This window comes from Musa acuminata, chromosome BXJ1-10 (assembly GCF_036884655.1).
Source record: "Musa acuminata AAA Group cultivar baxijiao chromosome BXJ1-10, Cavendish_Baxijiao_AAA, whole genome shotgun sequence".
NCBI lineage: Eukaryota > Viridiplantae > Streptophyta > Magnoliopsida > Zingiberales > Musaceae > Musa > Musa acuminata.
Window position 1 is genome coordinate 22,814,618 of NC_088336.1, and position 16,215 is coordinate 22,830,832.

At 40.9% G+C, this 16,215-nt stretch overlaps 4 protein-coding genes and 1 non-coding gene across 11 annotated transcripts; 4 read left to right on the plus strand and 1 right to left on the minus strand.

Moving 5' to 3' along the window:
* Positions 1–341: 341 nt before the first annotated feature.
* Positions 342–423, plus strand: TRNAS-AGA (transfer RNA serine (anticodon AGA)). The gene has a single exon. It is a non-coding gene; the product is annotated as a tRNA-Ser (tRNA).
* Positions 424–1,030: 607 nt separating this feature from the next.
* LOC135583070 (uncharacterized) lies at positions 1,031–3,980 on the plus strand. Its single transcript, XM_065086628.1, has 4 exons — positions 1,031–1,307; positions 2,736–2,944; positions 3,312–3,372; positions 3,474–3,980. The coding sequence occupies exons 1-4, from the start codon at positions 1,305–1,307 to the stop codon at positions 3,744–3,746; spliced, it is 546 nt and encodes a 181-aa protein (XP_064942700.1). The 5' UTR covers positions 1,031–1,304; the 3' UTR covers positions 3,747–3,980.
* A 1,108-nt stretch (positions 3,981–5,088) lies between these two features.
* LOC104000643 (probable magnesium transporter NIPA8) lies at positions 5,089–10,907 on the plus strand. 7 transcript variants are annotated; one of them, XM_065086631.1, is made up of 16 exons: positions 5,089–5,313; positions 5,498–5,551; positions 5,643–5,891; positions 5,988–6,242; positions 7,253–7,531; positions 7,725–7,812; positions 7,892–7,953; positions 8,529–8,614; positions 8,701–8,774; positions 8,851–8,953; positions 9,101–9,226; positions 9,351–9,657; positions 9,820–9,910; positions 9,989–10,052; positions 10,285–10,387; positions 10,484–10,907. In XM_065086631.1, the coding sequence occupies exons 5-16, from the start codon at positions 7,439–7,441 to the stop codon at positions 10,694–10,696; spliced, it is 1,410 nt and encodes a 469-aa protein (XP_064942703.1). In that variant the 5' UTR covers positions 5,089–5,313; positions 5,498–5,551; positions 5,643–5,891; positions 5,988–6,242; positions 7,253–7,438; the 3' UTR covers positions 10,697–10,907. The 7 variants fall into 7 exon arrangements, with proteins under 7 accessions (XP_064942703.1, XP_064942701.1, XP_064942702.1 ...); XM_065086629.1 differs by having other exon boundaries at positions 5,713–5,891; XM_065086630.1 differs by lacking the exon at positions 5,988–6,242 and having other exon boundaries at positions 5,713–5,891.
* Positions 10,908–11,987: 1,080 nt separating this feature from the next.
* On the plus strand, positions 11,988–13,030 carry LOC135595557 (uncharacterized). The gene has a single exon (XM_065086632.1). It carries the CDS (start codon positions 12,251–12,253, stop codon positions 12,824–12,826), a length of 576 nt encoding a protein of 191 aa, XP_064942704.1. The 5' UTR covers positions 11,988–12,250; the 3' UTR covers positions 12,827–13,030.
* Positions 13,031–13,297: 267 nt separating this feature from the next.
* LOC104000641 (uncharacterized) lies at positions 13,298–14,338 on the minus strand. The gene has a single exon (XM_009422729.3). The coding sequence runs from the start codon at positions 14,097–14,099 to the stop codon at positions 13,410–13,412; it is 690 nt and encodes a 229-aa protein (XP_009421004.2). The 5' UTR covers positions 14,100–14,338; the 3' UTR covers positions 13,298–13,409.
* Between the last annotated feature and the right edge of the window lie 1,877 nt (positions 14,339–16,215).

The window sequence follows — 16,215 nt, forward strand, 5'->3', positions numbered from 1 at the left end:
GGGATGCTTTTAGAAAGCAAGACGAGTGACGATTAATTAGATATCAGAAACAAGGTGGTGTGGGTGTATGATTGGATAAGGTAGGAAATTGCTTATGAGCCTAAACCAATAAAGACATGCAACTATATATGTGTTATTACCCACCATGTACGAAGGTTGGTGAAGCATCTTATCCAAACTTGATACAGCAGAAGCTAACAACTTACAGACTTCTAATCGTTCAGCATTATGTAGACATGTCTGATTAGTTTCCGAGCAGCAATTTCTGTACTGTGCATGTATTATAAGCAGGACATTTTATCTTTCATATCATTTTATTAGTTTCCCAATTCCACAACCAAGTGGTCGTGCCGGAGTGGTTATCGGGCATGACTAGAAATCATGTGGGCTCTGCCCGCGCAGGTTCGAATCCTGCCGACCACGTATTTTTCTCTTCCTTTGTTATGAGAATTCCAAAATACTTTTATTATTTTTACTGAATAGTGCAATTACTAATTCTAGTTTTGACGCCACATCATCTCCATGAAATCAGCGGTCGAGGGTTTCGTATGATCCACATGTCGACACCGTACGTCACGAGTGCGGTAGCAGCTGATAAGCTTAACCTCGCCCTCTTAGTATGCTGACCAAGCGCTGACTCCTCAGGGCCACCATCCGCTCGACACGTGTCGCCACAGAGTTCCCAATTACCGATCGTTTCGCACGCCATCACTGTCGACGAACAACACCGTCTGCGAACGACAATTTCCGCGTAATATTCTTTTATAAAATAAATTAATTTTAATTTACCTGAATTTAAATAAATTGCCCTCTTAAAAATTAAGATTATTTTTAAAAAATAAAAAATAGCACATCTTTATAACAAAAAAATATATTTTTAAATCATATTTTGTTCTCGATTTTATTTGCTACTTCTTAAAGTGTATTAATTGGAGAAAGGAACAAAATTAATGGAGTCTTAATGAGATTAATAACGTGGCGTAACCTCCGGATTAGGCTTGGGATTTTAACCTAACCGCGGGGCCTCGGCTTCGCTTCACCACCATCCTCCCCGCTCCGCGTTAAAAGGCCGTGCGGGAAGAAGAGAAGGGGAGGAGGGTGGACGCGAGTTGTAAAGATCTCTCTCGCGCCTTGGTTCTCTTGCTTCCCTTCTTCCGCAGCAGCATATAATGGTGGGATCTTGGCCTGCTGCGTTTTATCCGTGGCTTCGATCATGAGGGGGATCTCGTAGGCCGTGATGACGAGCTAGATCTGGCGGCTCGGAGGTGGTCTAGAGCTGTCGCGTCGGATCCGCCCGTTTCCAGATGGTATGGATACAGAGTCTGGTGAATGAGCTTTTACCTTGGATTTGTGTGTTTTTAGCTGCAAAAATACTTCTGTCTTCCCTGTTGTGAGGTATGGGTTGGACCATGATGTTGTTTCTGATATAGTTTGTAATTGGGAACCTGCGGGGTCGAATTGAGATCTAGACATGGGGATTGGCGAGTTTGATCGCCGAAAGTTTCGACCTTCGGCTTGCTAATCCGACATTGCTGGTTCCTCTGCCTTCTTATGGCTCTAAGCCAACCTAATTGTTCCTTTTCTCTCACACTACGGAAGAGAGAATACCCTTTGGGTTTTAATATTTTGACCGAACTATTTTATTTCATGCTGTAGCACAAATTTGGATTCGCAAAAGATCGTCGCGTCGAATGCTTTCTGCTCATTTTTGGAGCTACTTCCAGTTCTTGTAAAAAGTAAGGTTTCTGCCGTCCCTCCACTTCCTAAACAAAAGTGAAGAGTGTCCTGAACTGAACTGCAAAACCGGTCGGAAAGAATCAGTTCTGGACTCAGCTAAGGGGATTTCAAGTAAATGTATATGTGAAATCAAGACTTTGGTTCTAGTTATTCTGATGTATGTTGCATATGCTGCTACTGTCGCAGTGATGCCTGAAAATTATCATACTTATGCATCTGTTTCATGAACCCATGATAGATGTACATGCCAATCTTCCGAGATGAAGGCAGTTTTGCTTGCTGTGATTGCATGCCTTTTAAAGATTATGTTTAGCTTCAGAAGTTTCATTATTTTCTTTACTATTGCGGAGCTTTGTACCGCACTGGTGTGCTATTGTTTAGTCATTTTAACCTATAAAATAGTCACTGCTTGCGTGATGAAGGCTTGTAGTTGCCTACTGTCATTCTGACAGTTTCTTGCTTCAAAATTACAATGTTAGAATCTTTAAGATAGATGATACATTGCTGCTGCACCAATAACCTTTACTTTTCTTACTTGTGCCAGTACATTCGGCCTTAGTTTTTGGTTTTGTCAAAATTATGTTTTTCTAATAGGTCTGCTTTTAACTTCATTTTCATAAAGTATCCGGTGGTCCTTAAATATTTGCTATATTTTCTTAAATTTAACATCATAGGATATAATTGTTTATTCTTTTACATTTTAGTTCATTGGTGCTATTGACCTTCTTACATTTCTTTTGGATTTTTCAGAAAGCTAAGTTAACCAGACAATTTTTTCAGCCTTCACCATTCAGAATGCTAAATCACTTCATCACCTGTTGTCCCCCTGATTATGAGTCAAAATTTGTTTACTTTTCACAGAACTACAAATGCTTGTGATTGGTGGTTCTATTCTAACATTGTTCTATATAACTATGCCTAGACTAGTCTTGTAGAACTACTTTCTAGATCCCTCTCATTTTGCTTGCTTCTTAATTTGTTTTCTTTTGATGATCCAGGAGACTGTCGAAATGGAAAAGTGCCCAATGAGACTTAATACAACAAACCAATTATGTCAAGATCCTATGTCTGAAAAGAAGTCGAGGTTTTGGCAAATCAATGACCAACCATTTCCTAGATCTGAAGTTATCTGTCCTCAACCTCGTTGGGTAACTAGGGTTCCTTATTTCATGGAATATTGCAATAGAGTCGGTCCCAATCCAAAAGGGTATGTTTTTTTTTCTAATTATTTAGAAACATTAATTCCTTTCATTTTCTTACCTGTAGCAAGTTAACCAAGTTCCTCACTGATAGCCCCATAGGACATGTTAGTTTGGTAATGACATCCAACAAGCAAATTCTTTTTGGATGACAATATGCTTCCAGTTCTGTGTCAGTCAATTATATGCTTTGCGTCTGGAGTTTAACAGCATTTTGGTAGCATAAGATGGATAGTTTGGTGCCCATTTTCTCATGCAATAATGAACCTTTTTAACCACTGTTATTATCTCTGCAGCGGAAATGTTTAAAATCATCAATTATTTTTCTTTATGGCATCACTTTATCACTTACTCCGAATTATCATTGTTTTCCAGCATTCTGCAAATTCATAGAGTGGATTATGCTTCTGAAACTCTTGATCTTCTCCAAAGAAGGGTAATGATTTACATTTGCAATGTGAATACGTATTTTGGGAGAAAGTTTGTTTTTCATTGATCCTCTTTTATGGTCCTAGTGACAAGTTTGTTGCTTATTAGGAATGCCCTGAGGGTGATGGAGACTTCGGCAGCCAGGTGGGCCTTTTGTGTGGATCACCTCCTGCGCGCACTAACAATCCCGTAGTCCGAGATGCAGAGTTTGGCAAACATAGCCAGTTCTTACCTTCCCCAATTGGAGTCTCCCTCAGCATGAAGCAGGCAGGGAGAGTCGAAAAAGGGTCTCCAAGCTGTGGTTCTTCCCCGGAAGTAAGAATTGAAGGCTTTGCTTGTGGCAACTCAGAATCCCACTGTGCTGTCCCTGCTCTTGCTTGACCTCTTCACAACTCAACCCGATCTCGCTGTCTGTGATAATGTATTGACCCTGCTTAATCATCAGTCTCAAGGAGAGTTTTGGTCCTGTACATACCTGAGGTTTCTGTGTATATTTCCGACGTTAAAAGTAGTATCTTGGATGCTGGTGTCAGATCCAAAGTTGTAAGTAAACCTTCTTATATTATCCGAGTGTGAATCTTACGAAGTCAATCGATAATTCTTCTCCTGAACAAACTTCTGTGATTCTTAATGAATGATTAGTTGTTGTGTCCTGAACTGGTAAACTTATGATCTGATGATAGGGACTGCAGAACAATAAAGGTCTTAATGCTGCTTTTGCAGCTTTGCCATCCTTCAACTTGTGGCCACATATGGTAGCAGATATGAAGAGGGCTGTCATGGTCACCATTGATACTGTCATTTCCATTGTCATGATTACAATGCACTCACTATTCTTTGTACCATTGCAAAACAAGGTCACAAAAAAAGGAACAGGATAGATAAGATTGGATTGTATCAGTCACTAGGATGAACAATTACTCTTCATCGAATGGAATCCATCTAAATTTGCTGTAACGAACGTAATGGTGATTGAGGATGGTGGGGCCAGGTGTGATTTCCCCCGTCTTAAAGAGCCACGTGAGATGGTGGTGAACGCCGATCGTACGGTTTAGGTGACCGTAACGCGTATGAAGGTGTTAAAGTAAGCGACTCCGCCCGACAATCGTCCCCAAACCTTGGTTCCTCCCCGCATGCAGAGATGCTTTGCGGGGTCCACCGCTTCTGTGGCCTTACGTGTCACTGGGTGTATGGGCGAGAAAGTTGTGGGTGCCGAAGAAAAAGGAACGCGAAACTTTGTACCACCAACGTGGACCGGTGGGACCGAACGAAGACCATTCAGAGATTAAGACGACGAGATACGCCTTAAAGACACTCTCAGGAGTCTCCCCCGAGAAAACACCCGAGAGAAAGACACCGATGCTGATGAGGTCATCAGCCACGGCTGTGAAAGCGTTCAGTCGTGGCTTTCGTCTTTTTGGGATCCTAACGCCTTATTTGTCATTCTTCGAAATAAATAAAAGTTGTAATGATACTAAAGCGAAAAAAGTACTAATCGAACAATGGCTTAACAGTTGTTATATCCGAGACAGAGTTCAGCATTTTTATCCACCAGAAAAATAGAATCAGCGTGCGATCTCTTTCCATCAGTGGGTCCCTTCAGTTGCATGATTGGGAAATATTGGTTCTTGTCGTTGTGCCATAACAGAAGATCCTCACCAGGCGGGAAAGGGCTCGGGGAACTCACGAATTCGCCAATATAAAAAGTAGCCTCGGTGAATGACTTCTTATTCTTTGTTATTTTTGTGACGTTCGACTACGGGGGGAAAAGCGATCGGTGATCTGCGCCCCTAATTTTGCAGATCTTCTCGCCTTTTCCTCGTCCTCCTCCGTCGCAAGAAAAGTTTCAAGGGTTCATCTTCTTCTCCTGTTCGTCTCGAATCGATCGATTCGTTCTTCTTGGGCCTCGGCTACGGCCGGAGGGGGATTCCGCGACCATTCCCGCGAGGTAAAGCCCCCGGAAAATGACTCTTCCTTGGTCAATGCTTCAAGATCCGGTGTGATCTATACATTCTTGTTTCAATCGCTGACTCTAGATTATGGATCTGGCTACTAAGCATTTCCGCTTCGGTGCGGATGAGGTAGATAGGATCCTAATTTATCGTCAATTCATGCGTTTGTTTGTCTGTCAGATCTGGTGCTCGTGATCGTATCTTGAGCTGGAAGATTACGTGACAGCAAATAAGGTTCTTGAACGATTTTCCTTTTCTTTCTCTTTTTCTTTTATTTTGTTAAAGAATCTCTTTGGGAATATAATGTGTTTTTGTTTCTTCTTAGCCCATGAATTTTCTCAACACTATCTGTATCTTATCATTATAATTTGGAGCTTATTTATGCTGGCAATTAGATTTGCGATGGGTTTTCTACTCTCCGTCCTATCGGATGATCGCTAATCGCAGCTCCGTCATCCAATCGCGTGAATTTAGGCTTGATAGTTGGACAAGACAGATGTCGTGGACTTTGTGCCTTCTTTCAAGGGAATTATGGTATAGAAGACAAAGAGGAAGCTGGAAAAAGAAACTGTTGGTGTGTACCTACCATGAGGATTAACATCTAAAATATGTCGCTTATTCAGAGTTTAGAGAATTTCATTTAACAAAAGCTTGCAATTGTTTGCTGAAGGGGAATTCAATAGTATATGGGCTGCCTGCATTGTTCCTCCTCGTAACCCTCCCTATATCATATTGGCAGTAGCATCATGCACCTATTGCCTTTTTTATTGGAGATATTGCTACCAAGGCATATCAGAATTTTTATCGAAGTCACTGGCTTACAAGGCGTGATTCATAATGTACAGCAGTCATACATTAAAAGGCTAGTTATGGAAGAACAATGTACGGCAGGTGTGGGTTTTTTTTCTTCTATGGAATGGAATTGGTGAGTTTTTGAAGTATGGTCATTTGTCTTAGATATAGGCAGACCTACTGTACCATCGGGAACCACATAGACTTCTTGGAACACTTAGAAAACTTCATTTTTGATTGACCAGCGAAGTTCTCGGAGCTTTTCTTGACCACATACCGCATGAAGGCATTACTTGGAAGTATTTTTGCTGGATTTTCAATAAGATGGAGCAAACAACACTTTATCTGAATCAAAGTTATTATCTGAGCCATGCCCTTAATTTCTATCTTTTCAATATCAATTTTCACAGTTCTGATATTTTATGGAGAGAGTTGTTTTAACAAGCTGGAGAGCAATTGCTACGTGGCAAGCTGAGCATTCAAAAATTGCCATATTTATCTAAACAAGAGAATGATTGCTAAAGAGTTATGTGGCTTTAATGCTAATCACTCCCTGGGGATTTTAATGAATAGAAAGGAGTCTTTGGATAGCAGGATTAAGGCATTTAAATATTATAGGAAACATTTCAACATTGCCTTTGGGAACAAGCTGTTGAACCTAGCCATATGTTTCTAAGTTGAACTTATTCTATATCTTTTGTATGTCATTTGTTGTTACTGAAGTATGGAAGATATGGCGGCTTTTTCTAAGATAAATAAGATTCCAGTAAATCATAAACTAATTTACTTTGTAGTCTTTTTGTTCTTTTTCTTAGTTACTTCTTTCAACCTGAATTGTTGATATCATAAGCTGAAATGTTCAAGTCGATACTGTCCATAAATTTGTTATGGATTATGTATTTGGCAAATTTTCTTAAGATAAATATTAAATGTTATGCAGGTTGTGGAGTGGCATAGCATGTTTAAGCAAGAACCTTGATATTGCCATCACATGTTGTTATCTTTTCACATTATTTGTTCTTTCCAATCATTGGATGTCTTTGTTATTATTCTCTGGCTAATCTAATAATCTGACGTTATCCTTGACCCTTCTAGTGATCAACTTATACGCACTGCATTCGTGGATAACTTTGATATTTTCAGGAGTGCAGAACTTGATTCAATCATTTCTACTGTATAAAGAGTCTGCATATGCACTATGGGATTTGCCTACAGATCGAGAAGACCTGAACGCCAATGACTAAAACAATGATGTGCAAGAGTCGACCTTCAAAAAAGTCTTGAACTGATTTATCTCACTATAGAAGAGCTCCTCATCATCATTGATCCATGGGGGAGTGGATTATTGGAGCATTTATTAATATAATTGGGAGTATTACTATAAACTTTGGGACTAACCTTCTAAAATTGGGTCATGATCAGGTATTTTTGTGTTACATGTTCATGCTTTCCTGTAACTTTACCATTTCCTGTTATTGTTTGCTCCAGTGTGAAAATCTGCGGTCTTTTTCTCCTGTCATAGCTTGTTGCGAATAAATACTGTACTACATACACTGTTACTTCATGTACTAACATGCCAATTTTCTTCCCATGGTGTGTGTCTCTGTGTTTGCAGCGAGAGAAGCATTATATGCCTAGCTGTGATGGAACCAATATCAAAGTTAATGTGAAATCTATTATACATTTCCAGACCTGGAGAATTGGTGATACTTTACATTGTGATATCTTCTATTTTGAAAAATATATATTTTAGCTGATCTAATGGTGCACCTTCTAATGCAGGCATTCTTTTGTTTGTTTTCGGGAACTGCCTCAACTTTGTTTCCTTTGCATATGCTGCACAGGTCAAGTTAAATATTTTGGTTTTGTTCATGAGTTACTGATGAAATATATCATCTAGTATAAAATGTTAATCTTGATATAATGTGCCTTTCTTGGGCTTTCACTACTCAAATCTGGGTTCAGCAAGAGCATTATTCACAAACATGTATGTTACTGTTGTAAATGTGATGTACACTATTTTTTTGTTGGCATTTTGTCCACGATGATAGTGATGGGAAGTAGAAATTTGTGTCACCCAGGATTTGAATGTATTCTTTGATTAATCCATTTATCTCTTCAAGAATTCTTTGATTCTTAATGTATTGGCTATGTTCACAATGATTCAGGGCATTAAGATGCTCTTGATTGGCTAGTCAATGACTACCTACCTATTAGATCGAAGTTTAAGTTCTTAAGGCTTTACATATCACCATCGTTTTAAGAAATTTGTGGGTAATTTACGGTCCAAAATTTAAGGATGGTTCACAGGGTGGGAAATGCTTTTAAAATTTGGTTTTTATTTTTGAGGATTGTATAATCATGACCAGTTCGATTATTTTTTTCCCTGACTAGGCTATTTTGTGTTTTGCGATTGCAGTCACTTCTTGCAGCATTGGGATCAATTCAGTTCATATCTAATATTGCATTTGCTTACTTTGTGCTCAGTAAGACAGTGTCAGTCAAGTAAGTCATTTCAGAATTGACATTGTTTTAAAACGGACATATGCTTAATGCAGAAATATGATTTCATATGACAACTTGTTTTGCAGGGTCATGGTAGCAACAACTTTTATTGTTTTTGGCAACATTTTCTTAGTGTCTTTTGGAAACCACCAGTCACCTGGTATTAACATCAACCTAATAGAGGGAAGGAATAGTTAATAATCAACTAAATGATATTTCTTCTTTTTTCTTTGCAGTATATACACCAGAGGAGTTGATTGCAAAATACAGCAGCATGGTTTTTCTTCTCTATTGCTTGACTTTGTTATTGATAGTTGGTGTCAACCAGTACTTTTACAGGTGAGCAGACTAATAGTTTCTAAAATTGTTAGCACGTCGAGCCAGCTTATTTTTGGGTGTTAGAAGCCAGCCTCCTTGTTTGTCTTATCCTTATCATCCAATCCCTGTGCTACAAATTATAGTTATCCTAATTACTATAACAATCAGGACAGGAGAAGCATATCTTTCAGTTTCTGATCCAGAGAGTTCCTATTGGCGGACTTTGCTTCCATTTTCTTATGCCACTGTTTCTGGTGCTGTGGGTTCTTGCTCAGTGTTATTTGCAAAATCCTTGTAAGTTGGCGTCTTAAGAATTTCATTCCTTGTTTCTGCAAGATAAGCTGCAATATTTTTTAATTGATCTCTATGCATACTTTTGATTTCTTCTATTTATATATTTGATGTGTACACTTTCCAGGTCTAATATGCTAAGACTGACCATGAGCAGCAACTATCAGTTCCATAGCTGGTTTACATATTGTATGCTGTTGTTGTTCTTTAGCACGGCAGGATTTTGGGTAATGATGTCAACAAAGCCCCAAGTAAACTGTACCTTGAGACTTCCTTACTCTGAGATGTCTGATATAGCTTTTCTTAAATTCCAGATGGCAAGACTGAATGAAGGGTTGTCTCTTTTCGATGCAATCCTCATTGTTCCCATGTTTCAGATTGCATGGACCTTCTTCTCTATCTTTACAGGATTTGTTTATTTTCAAGAATATCAAGTGAGCCTTATCCATAGAAATCTATGTGTGTATATATATATATATATATATATATATATATATATATATATATATATATATATATATATATATATATATATATATATATATATATATATTTTTTTTTTTCATTAGATGAAGCTAACTTAAGTGCTTTAACAGGTATTTAACACATTAAGAATAACTATGTTTGTAGTGGGGATGACATTTGTATTTATTGGCATTTCTTTATTAGCACCTGATGATTCTAAAGGTACCTACAGATCGTTAATGGTTCTTCTTTTTATGCATCATTAGTGTTAACTAAAGTAATTTTGCCAACAACTTTTAGGAAGTGAAACAAAGGATTCTTCTTTGCCTTCTTCAGCTCAAGACCTTCCAACTGATATGAACAGGTACTTGCCATCCCCTCTCTATCTTGTTGCTTGTCATAAAATTGATGTTCCATTAACTGTATGATATTAAATATTAATTTGTACATTACTTCAAATTACATGTTGGCTTTCTCTGCGGCCGATTCACACGTTTCATATATTGAGATGATTTCCATTTGAAGTTATTAAGCAATTATGGTGATGTATATAATCTACTCTAGCTGATATATAATGTTGATAATTGGAACTGCAGGGGCTCCATGCTACTACCATTAGAAGATCCTGAAATAAGTGATGTGAGGTCACTTGCACAAGCAGTGCTTACTAAAGTGAAGTTTATTCTGTTGAAGGCAAAGGTACTTTGGCTTTGTAAATTCTTTTGAGAAAACAATGAGACGGTATTATAACTATATAAGATATTTTGTTAGCATTTTCTAATGTTCCTCTTGCAGGCAGCTGGTTCTCTCTCACTCGGTCTTGGTGATGAGTCAATTAGCGCTTCTTCGGTACTTGTAATGCCTATGGTGTCTTCAAGAACAACAGGTTTCAGAGGAACTAATTATGATCGAGCAAAGTTCATTCCTCTTAGAAACACAGAATGGGGTAAACCTTCAATAGATGATAACGATCCAGAAACGAGGGACACGAGGACTTTGCTGCCTTAATTTTGCCGGTGTGGGGGGACCGGTGGAAGCGAATCTTGTTGTTCCTTCAAATGTTTCTTTTATTATCTCCTTGTAACATGAATGTATAGATATATTAATCTTCCCCCTTTTAACTGTCTAGTGTGTAACGAGAATGATCTGTGGTTGGATACTGTTTCAAAATGTGTTGTGCCCAATTTGGCAATCGGATTCATATGCTAATTTAACAGAACTGTGGCTTTTCTTCTCTGAACTATACGCCTAAAAAGTCAAATCGATAGATTGGTCAGATGAGGTTGAGCACGTAACTTATGGACTTCGAGCACCATCGAAATTTATTCTTTAAGCGCCATACCACTACGGTTAGAATTACTCGTGTGCTTCTTTTATTCTGTATTGTTTGGATTTGTCGTACCGGACTGTACTGCCCCGGTACGTACCGGTTCGACAGGCCAGCGGTACGTGGATCGTCTCGTACCGTACCGAGTACTGTAGCAGTGTACAGTAACACTGTAGCAATATACAGTAGCACTGTAGTAGTGTACAGTACTCGATACACGTGAGTGTATCGCTCGGTACACCTGGGTGTACCGAGCGGTATATCGTACCGTATCGGTACCGAGCCCGGGTCGAAACGCCGGTACGGTACGGTATGGCGAACCTTCGTTTGTACTAATATACTTCATGGTTGCTATGTACGTAACTATGCAGGCGCTATATGTGATTTTGCTTAATCTCTATCTCCAAGTGCTTGATCGTTAGAGATGGCATGTCAACAAGTAGCCAAAATTACTGTATATCATAAGATTAATATTCCATGAGAAATATGAAGAATCCAGTAAGAAAATTTAAACTAATATTTACTATCATACATAATGCGGAGATTTAAGAAAATTATGGACGATATAGGCAGATATTTATCATCAGATAAAAGGCATAGAGAAAAAGCAATAGCAATAAAGGCTACCTCAGAGACATTACAATCATCAGTGCACTCAAAGAGCGCAAAGAAACGTTGCAAAAGAAAAAGATGGATCAGCAGATATTTCGGTCTGTGGATGACCACCAAAGCAACCAAATAATTCAAAAGAACCTACTATTACAACTGTCCTTTGCGGCAAACGACGACGACTCCTCCACGCCTTGGTTTCTTTCACATGCCATGGTTGCTTTCTTCCACTTTTTTTCCTGCTTTTTTGAGCTTTCACTTTCCTGGTTGCTCACTTCACTACTTAGCCATTAAGTTTTCTTTCTTTAGTCTCAGTCAAGTGCATAAACGTTGCCTCAATCCTCTATAAAAACCCATGTCATCCCTCGAGACAAAGCCCATGCAAAAACAGTCACTTGCGACACTCTCCGATGTTTCCTTCTCTTGGTTCTTATTCCAAACGCTACTACTACTCTCTTCTTCCTCCCCACATCTTCCACTTATTCTGATCCGTTTACAAACACAACGTTCAGCACTTCATTTCCTTCCAGATCTCTTTCCCCCTCTCTCTCTCTTGATCAGCATTTCATGCACTTCCCAACTGTTCTTTGATCCGCGACTATCTTCAGTTCTTTACCACCTCAAAGATGAAGTTCCGGGCTTCTTCCTCCTTTTTGAAGCAGATGTGCTCCGCGGTTGTGGCCATGGTGAAGGCCAAGTCGATGGCGGTGAAGAGCAAAACTAGTGCCTTGAGGACCAGGCTCCTGGTCCTGAGGCTCCTTCAGAACAAGAAGCTCCTCATGAAGGCAATCAACCACAAGATCCATGCGCTGATGGGCCAAGAGAAAGGTGAAGGAGGTGCCCATTCTGCCGATGATCACGACAAGGCGATCGTGCTCTACGATGCTGCGAAGAATGCAGCCCTGACGAACCCAACCGACAAGGAACCGATGTACTGTTATGACGACGACGACTATCCAGATCTGAGGCACTCACTCTTTGACTTGGAAGAAGAAGAAGAAGATGATGACGAGCTTGGGAACACCACCGGATCCGTCATTGATCTCGTCAAGAACTCCAAGGAGGATGGTTCTGAGTTCAGGCTGGAGGACGAGATCGACCACGCAGCAGACGTATTCATCAAGAGGTTTCACAGGCAGATGAGGTTGCAGAAGCTGGAATCCTTCAAAAGGTATCAAGAGATGCTGCTGAGGAGCGTGTAGGAGCCACAGACAAAGGTATCAATCAATCATAATGGCTCGTGGTTCTGCTCATCCTATCGAGTGTCGAAAATAATGCTCGGCCATTACCATATGGGTGGCATCATCCTTCGGTCACTTACATCGGACCTAATAAGCTCTAATATTATATGCCAGGTGGCACTCATTTTTCCACATAATTAAAATATAACATATATATGGCATCTATTCCACAAATGAAACTGTGCTGGAAGAATAATGCACTGATGCAGGAGTCCAGAAATCAGCAAGTGTGTCTCTCATACTGCCAAATGTGTCTCTGCAGTTTGATTTGATGATGTGTGATAGATTAAATGCCTTTAGTTGTGGCCCATAAGCCCGCTAAGGAATTCATTGGGCTGAAGCATAGTTGGATGATAGGTTGAACGGCTAAGCGAGAAACTTCGAACATCAAATCCAACGGTGAAAACATCCAACCGACCAGCACGGAAGAGCTTTCTTTCGAGGATAAAGATTCTTTCGATCCTAATAATATATAGTTAGGGCGGGCTTAGGACACCATTCATCTTAATTTACAATGTACAAGAGAGAAGAGATTGCTGCTCTACTACCGAACTAATTGGATCTCTTCCTTCTTCTTCTTCGTCGTCGTCGTCGTCGTCTTTCTCCTCCTGAAGCCACCGAATGGCCCGACTACTCTCCGCCTCTCCGACTCCGTTATCGTCTCCAGCTTCGGCCTCCACCGCCTCGACCTGCACCTCACCAACGTCCTGTACTCCTTCTCCAACGCCTCCGTGGAGACAACTTTGCTGCTACCGCGGCAGATCTCTTCCTCCCGGACTCTCTCTCTGAGGAACTCGTCGGAGACCCTGATCTGAAGCGTCCCCGAGGCCGTCTTGTGGATGTCGAACGGCCTGAGGAGGGCGGTCTTCCTCGCCGCGACGCCGGCGTTGGGGCCGATGAGGGAGGTGGCGAGGGTGACGAAGGAGAGGACGGAGCGGAAGAAGTGGGCGGGGAGGAGGAAGTAGGAGTGGCCAGGCTGGAGCTGGTCGCCGGCGGCCAGCGGTGGGACCTTCTGACCGATGAAGAAGGCGTCGGAGCGGCAGACGAGGTGGCAGGGGTGCTCCTTCATGAGCTCTGCCGCCGCAACTGGCCGGTGGTACACCCTGACCCGGCCGTCGCAGCCGATGAGCCTGATCCCCGTTGCCTGCGCCGCAGGGGACGGGCTGGTCCGACTGCCGGCCACCACGTGGAAGCACCATGGAATCATCTGCAGACCGAGAGACTCGAGTCCCATCTATGCTGCGACGATCCCACTCCTCATATGTACACCGCACGCACGACTCGTCTATGCTCGACGGAGTCGGAGAACAAAAGGTGCGTAAGAGAAGCACTCGAGAGTGAGAGAAAGGCGTGATGGGTGGAGTCGAAAGAGGGTGATAAGGATGAGATCAGAGGAGAGAAGGCATGTGTGGGGGGGAGGATTTATATAATGGATGCGAGTATGACCAGCGTAGGGTTCAAACAAAAAGCGAAGGCTGTACTCTGGCGATGGCAGAATAGTCTGTGAGGCATTGGCATCTTTGGTTTTTCTTTTTTGTTTGGGCTGCTGGGGATGAGAGGAGAAGCGTGAGATGTGGGAAGAGCTCTTTTATTTTATGTCCAGCAGCAGAAGACTGGCATCTCTGTCCAACTATTGAGCCATCTCTCTCTCTCTCTCTCTCTCTCTCTCTCTCTCTCTTTTTCCTGTTCCTCTTCTCTTTTGTACAGTAGTTTTTTGTTCTGTAGGACCTCTCGTTCTGGTTTGGTGGCAGGTTGACACTTTGACTGACTTCTCTCTCTCTCTCTCTCCTCTTTCTACCTCCGCCGTTCGATTTGTGATCTTTTATCTGGGACACATCGTTGGATGAGACAGGATGTGAATCTCTAGAAACCCATCACACACACACACACACACACTCTCTCTCTCTCTCTTTTACTTTTTCTATGACGCCGGTTGAGGCCGGGAATTTAGTAGTTGCGACTCCACTGTCTCTATCCACGTGCCGAAGACTGCGTGGTCAGAGGAGAATGGACTCGGTCAACGTGAGAGTGATAGAGACTCCGCTGTTGTCTCTCGAATTTGGTTTGGCCGTGTCAAACCATGCGAGTAGACTTAGACTCACGTTTCCGAATGGAATGGTCGATTCCAATCCACCGATTTTTTTATTATTTTAAAATTAAAAATAATTTAAATTTAAAATCATATATATATATATATATATATATATATATAATCATCAGTCATCAATTTCGATTTTGATTTTTAAAAATCAAGAATCATAATCAAACCATCTAGGTTCGATTTCGATTCAATTTAGAATTAGCAAAAATTCTGATTCGGTTTAGAATTAGTGAATCATCTGAACAATTCGATTTCGATTTTAATTTTGACTTGGTTTTGGTTCTAACTCGATTAATACAAATATTTATGTACATTATTTTCGTTTTGTGATAGATATCTTTTGTCCGCTTACGTAGGTATAACATTTGACCACAAGTTTGGTTTCAGTATCGTCGATTTCGATCATAGAAATTTTTATATCTAAATAAAAAAATATATAAAAAATCATATATATTTTTAATTATGAATCATCGGTTCAGTAATCGTCGATTTCGATTCTCAAAAATCAAAAATCATAATCGAACCATCTAGGTCCGATTACGATTCAATTTAGAATTAGCGAATCGATTGATTTTTTATTTTTATTTTAACTTAATTTAATTTTAATTCAAATCCATTGGTATCATTTTTATTTTCTTAGACTGAATGTGATTATATATTTATGGTGTGTTTGGTCCACTTGCACGTCCGAATGGCACACACCGTCTGACCACGAGTTCGGTGCAGCTTGGAGCTGTCGATTCTTAATGGAGGATCAGATGAAGACGATGGTTGGATTCAGAAAGCGGGATTTGACTGGTTATCATCACATCGCCCAAAGTCCAAGATAGAATAATTCCCAGAGGAGAAGCCTTGGAAAGAAAATTACCACGACACATCGACACAAAGTCCCAAAACCCCGAAGCGTTCAAAGCTTCAGAGGCAAACGGCATCTTTGGGGAACCCATTCCCGGTCTCTCCACTTGAATAGTCTTTTGTGCCTGCTTTGGTCCGATGGGAGGGTGGCAACCACGGCAGGTCTCTGCGTCGCACCCTTACCCATGCATGCATTGGTATGGGTGAAACAGGCACGCAAAGAGGGGCAGAAAAGAGAGGGGGCGAGGGTGCGTGGTGTGGAGGAGTTGCAGGAATGTACTCCTGGGACTCGTATACGTGCGGGGGAGTACGTGCGAAGTTGCGAATCTTTGCAGCCGACCGGACTCGCTCGCTTGGTCGTGGACTGCACACACGTCGCTTCATTCTTCTGCTG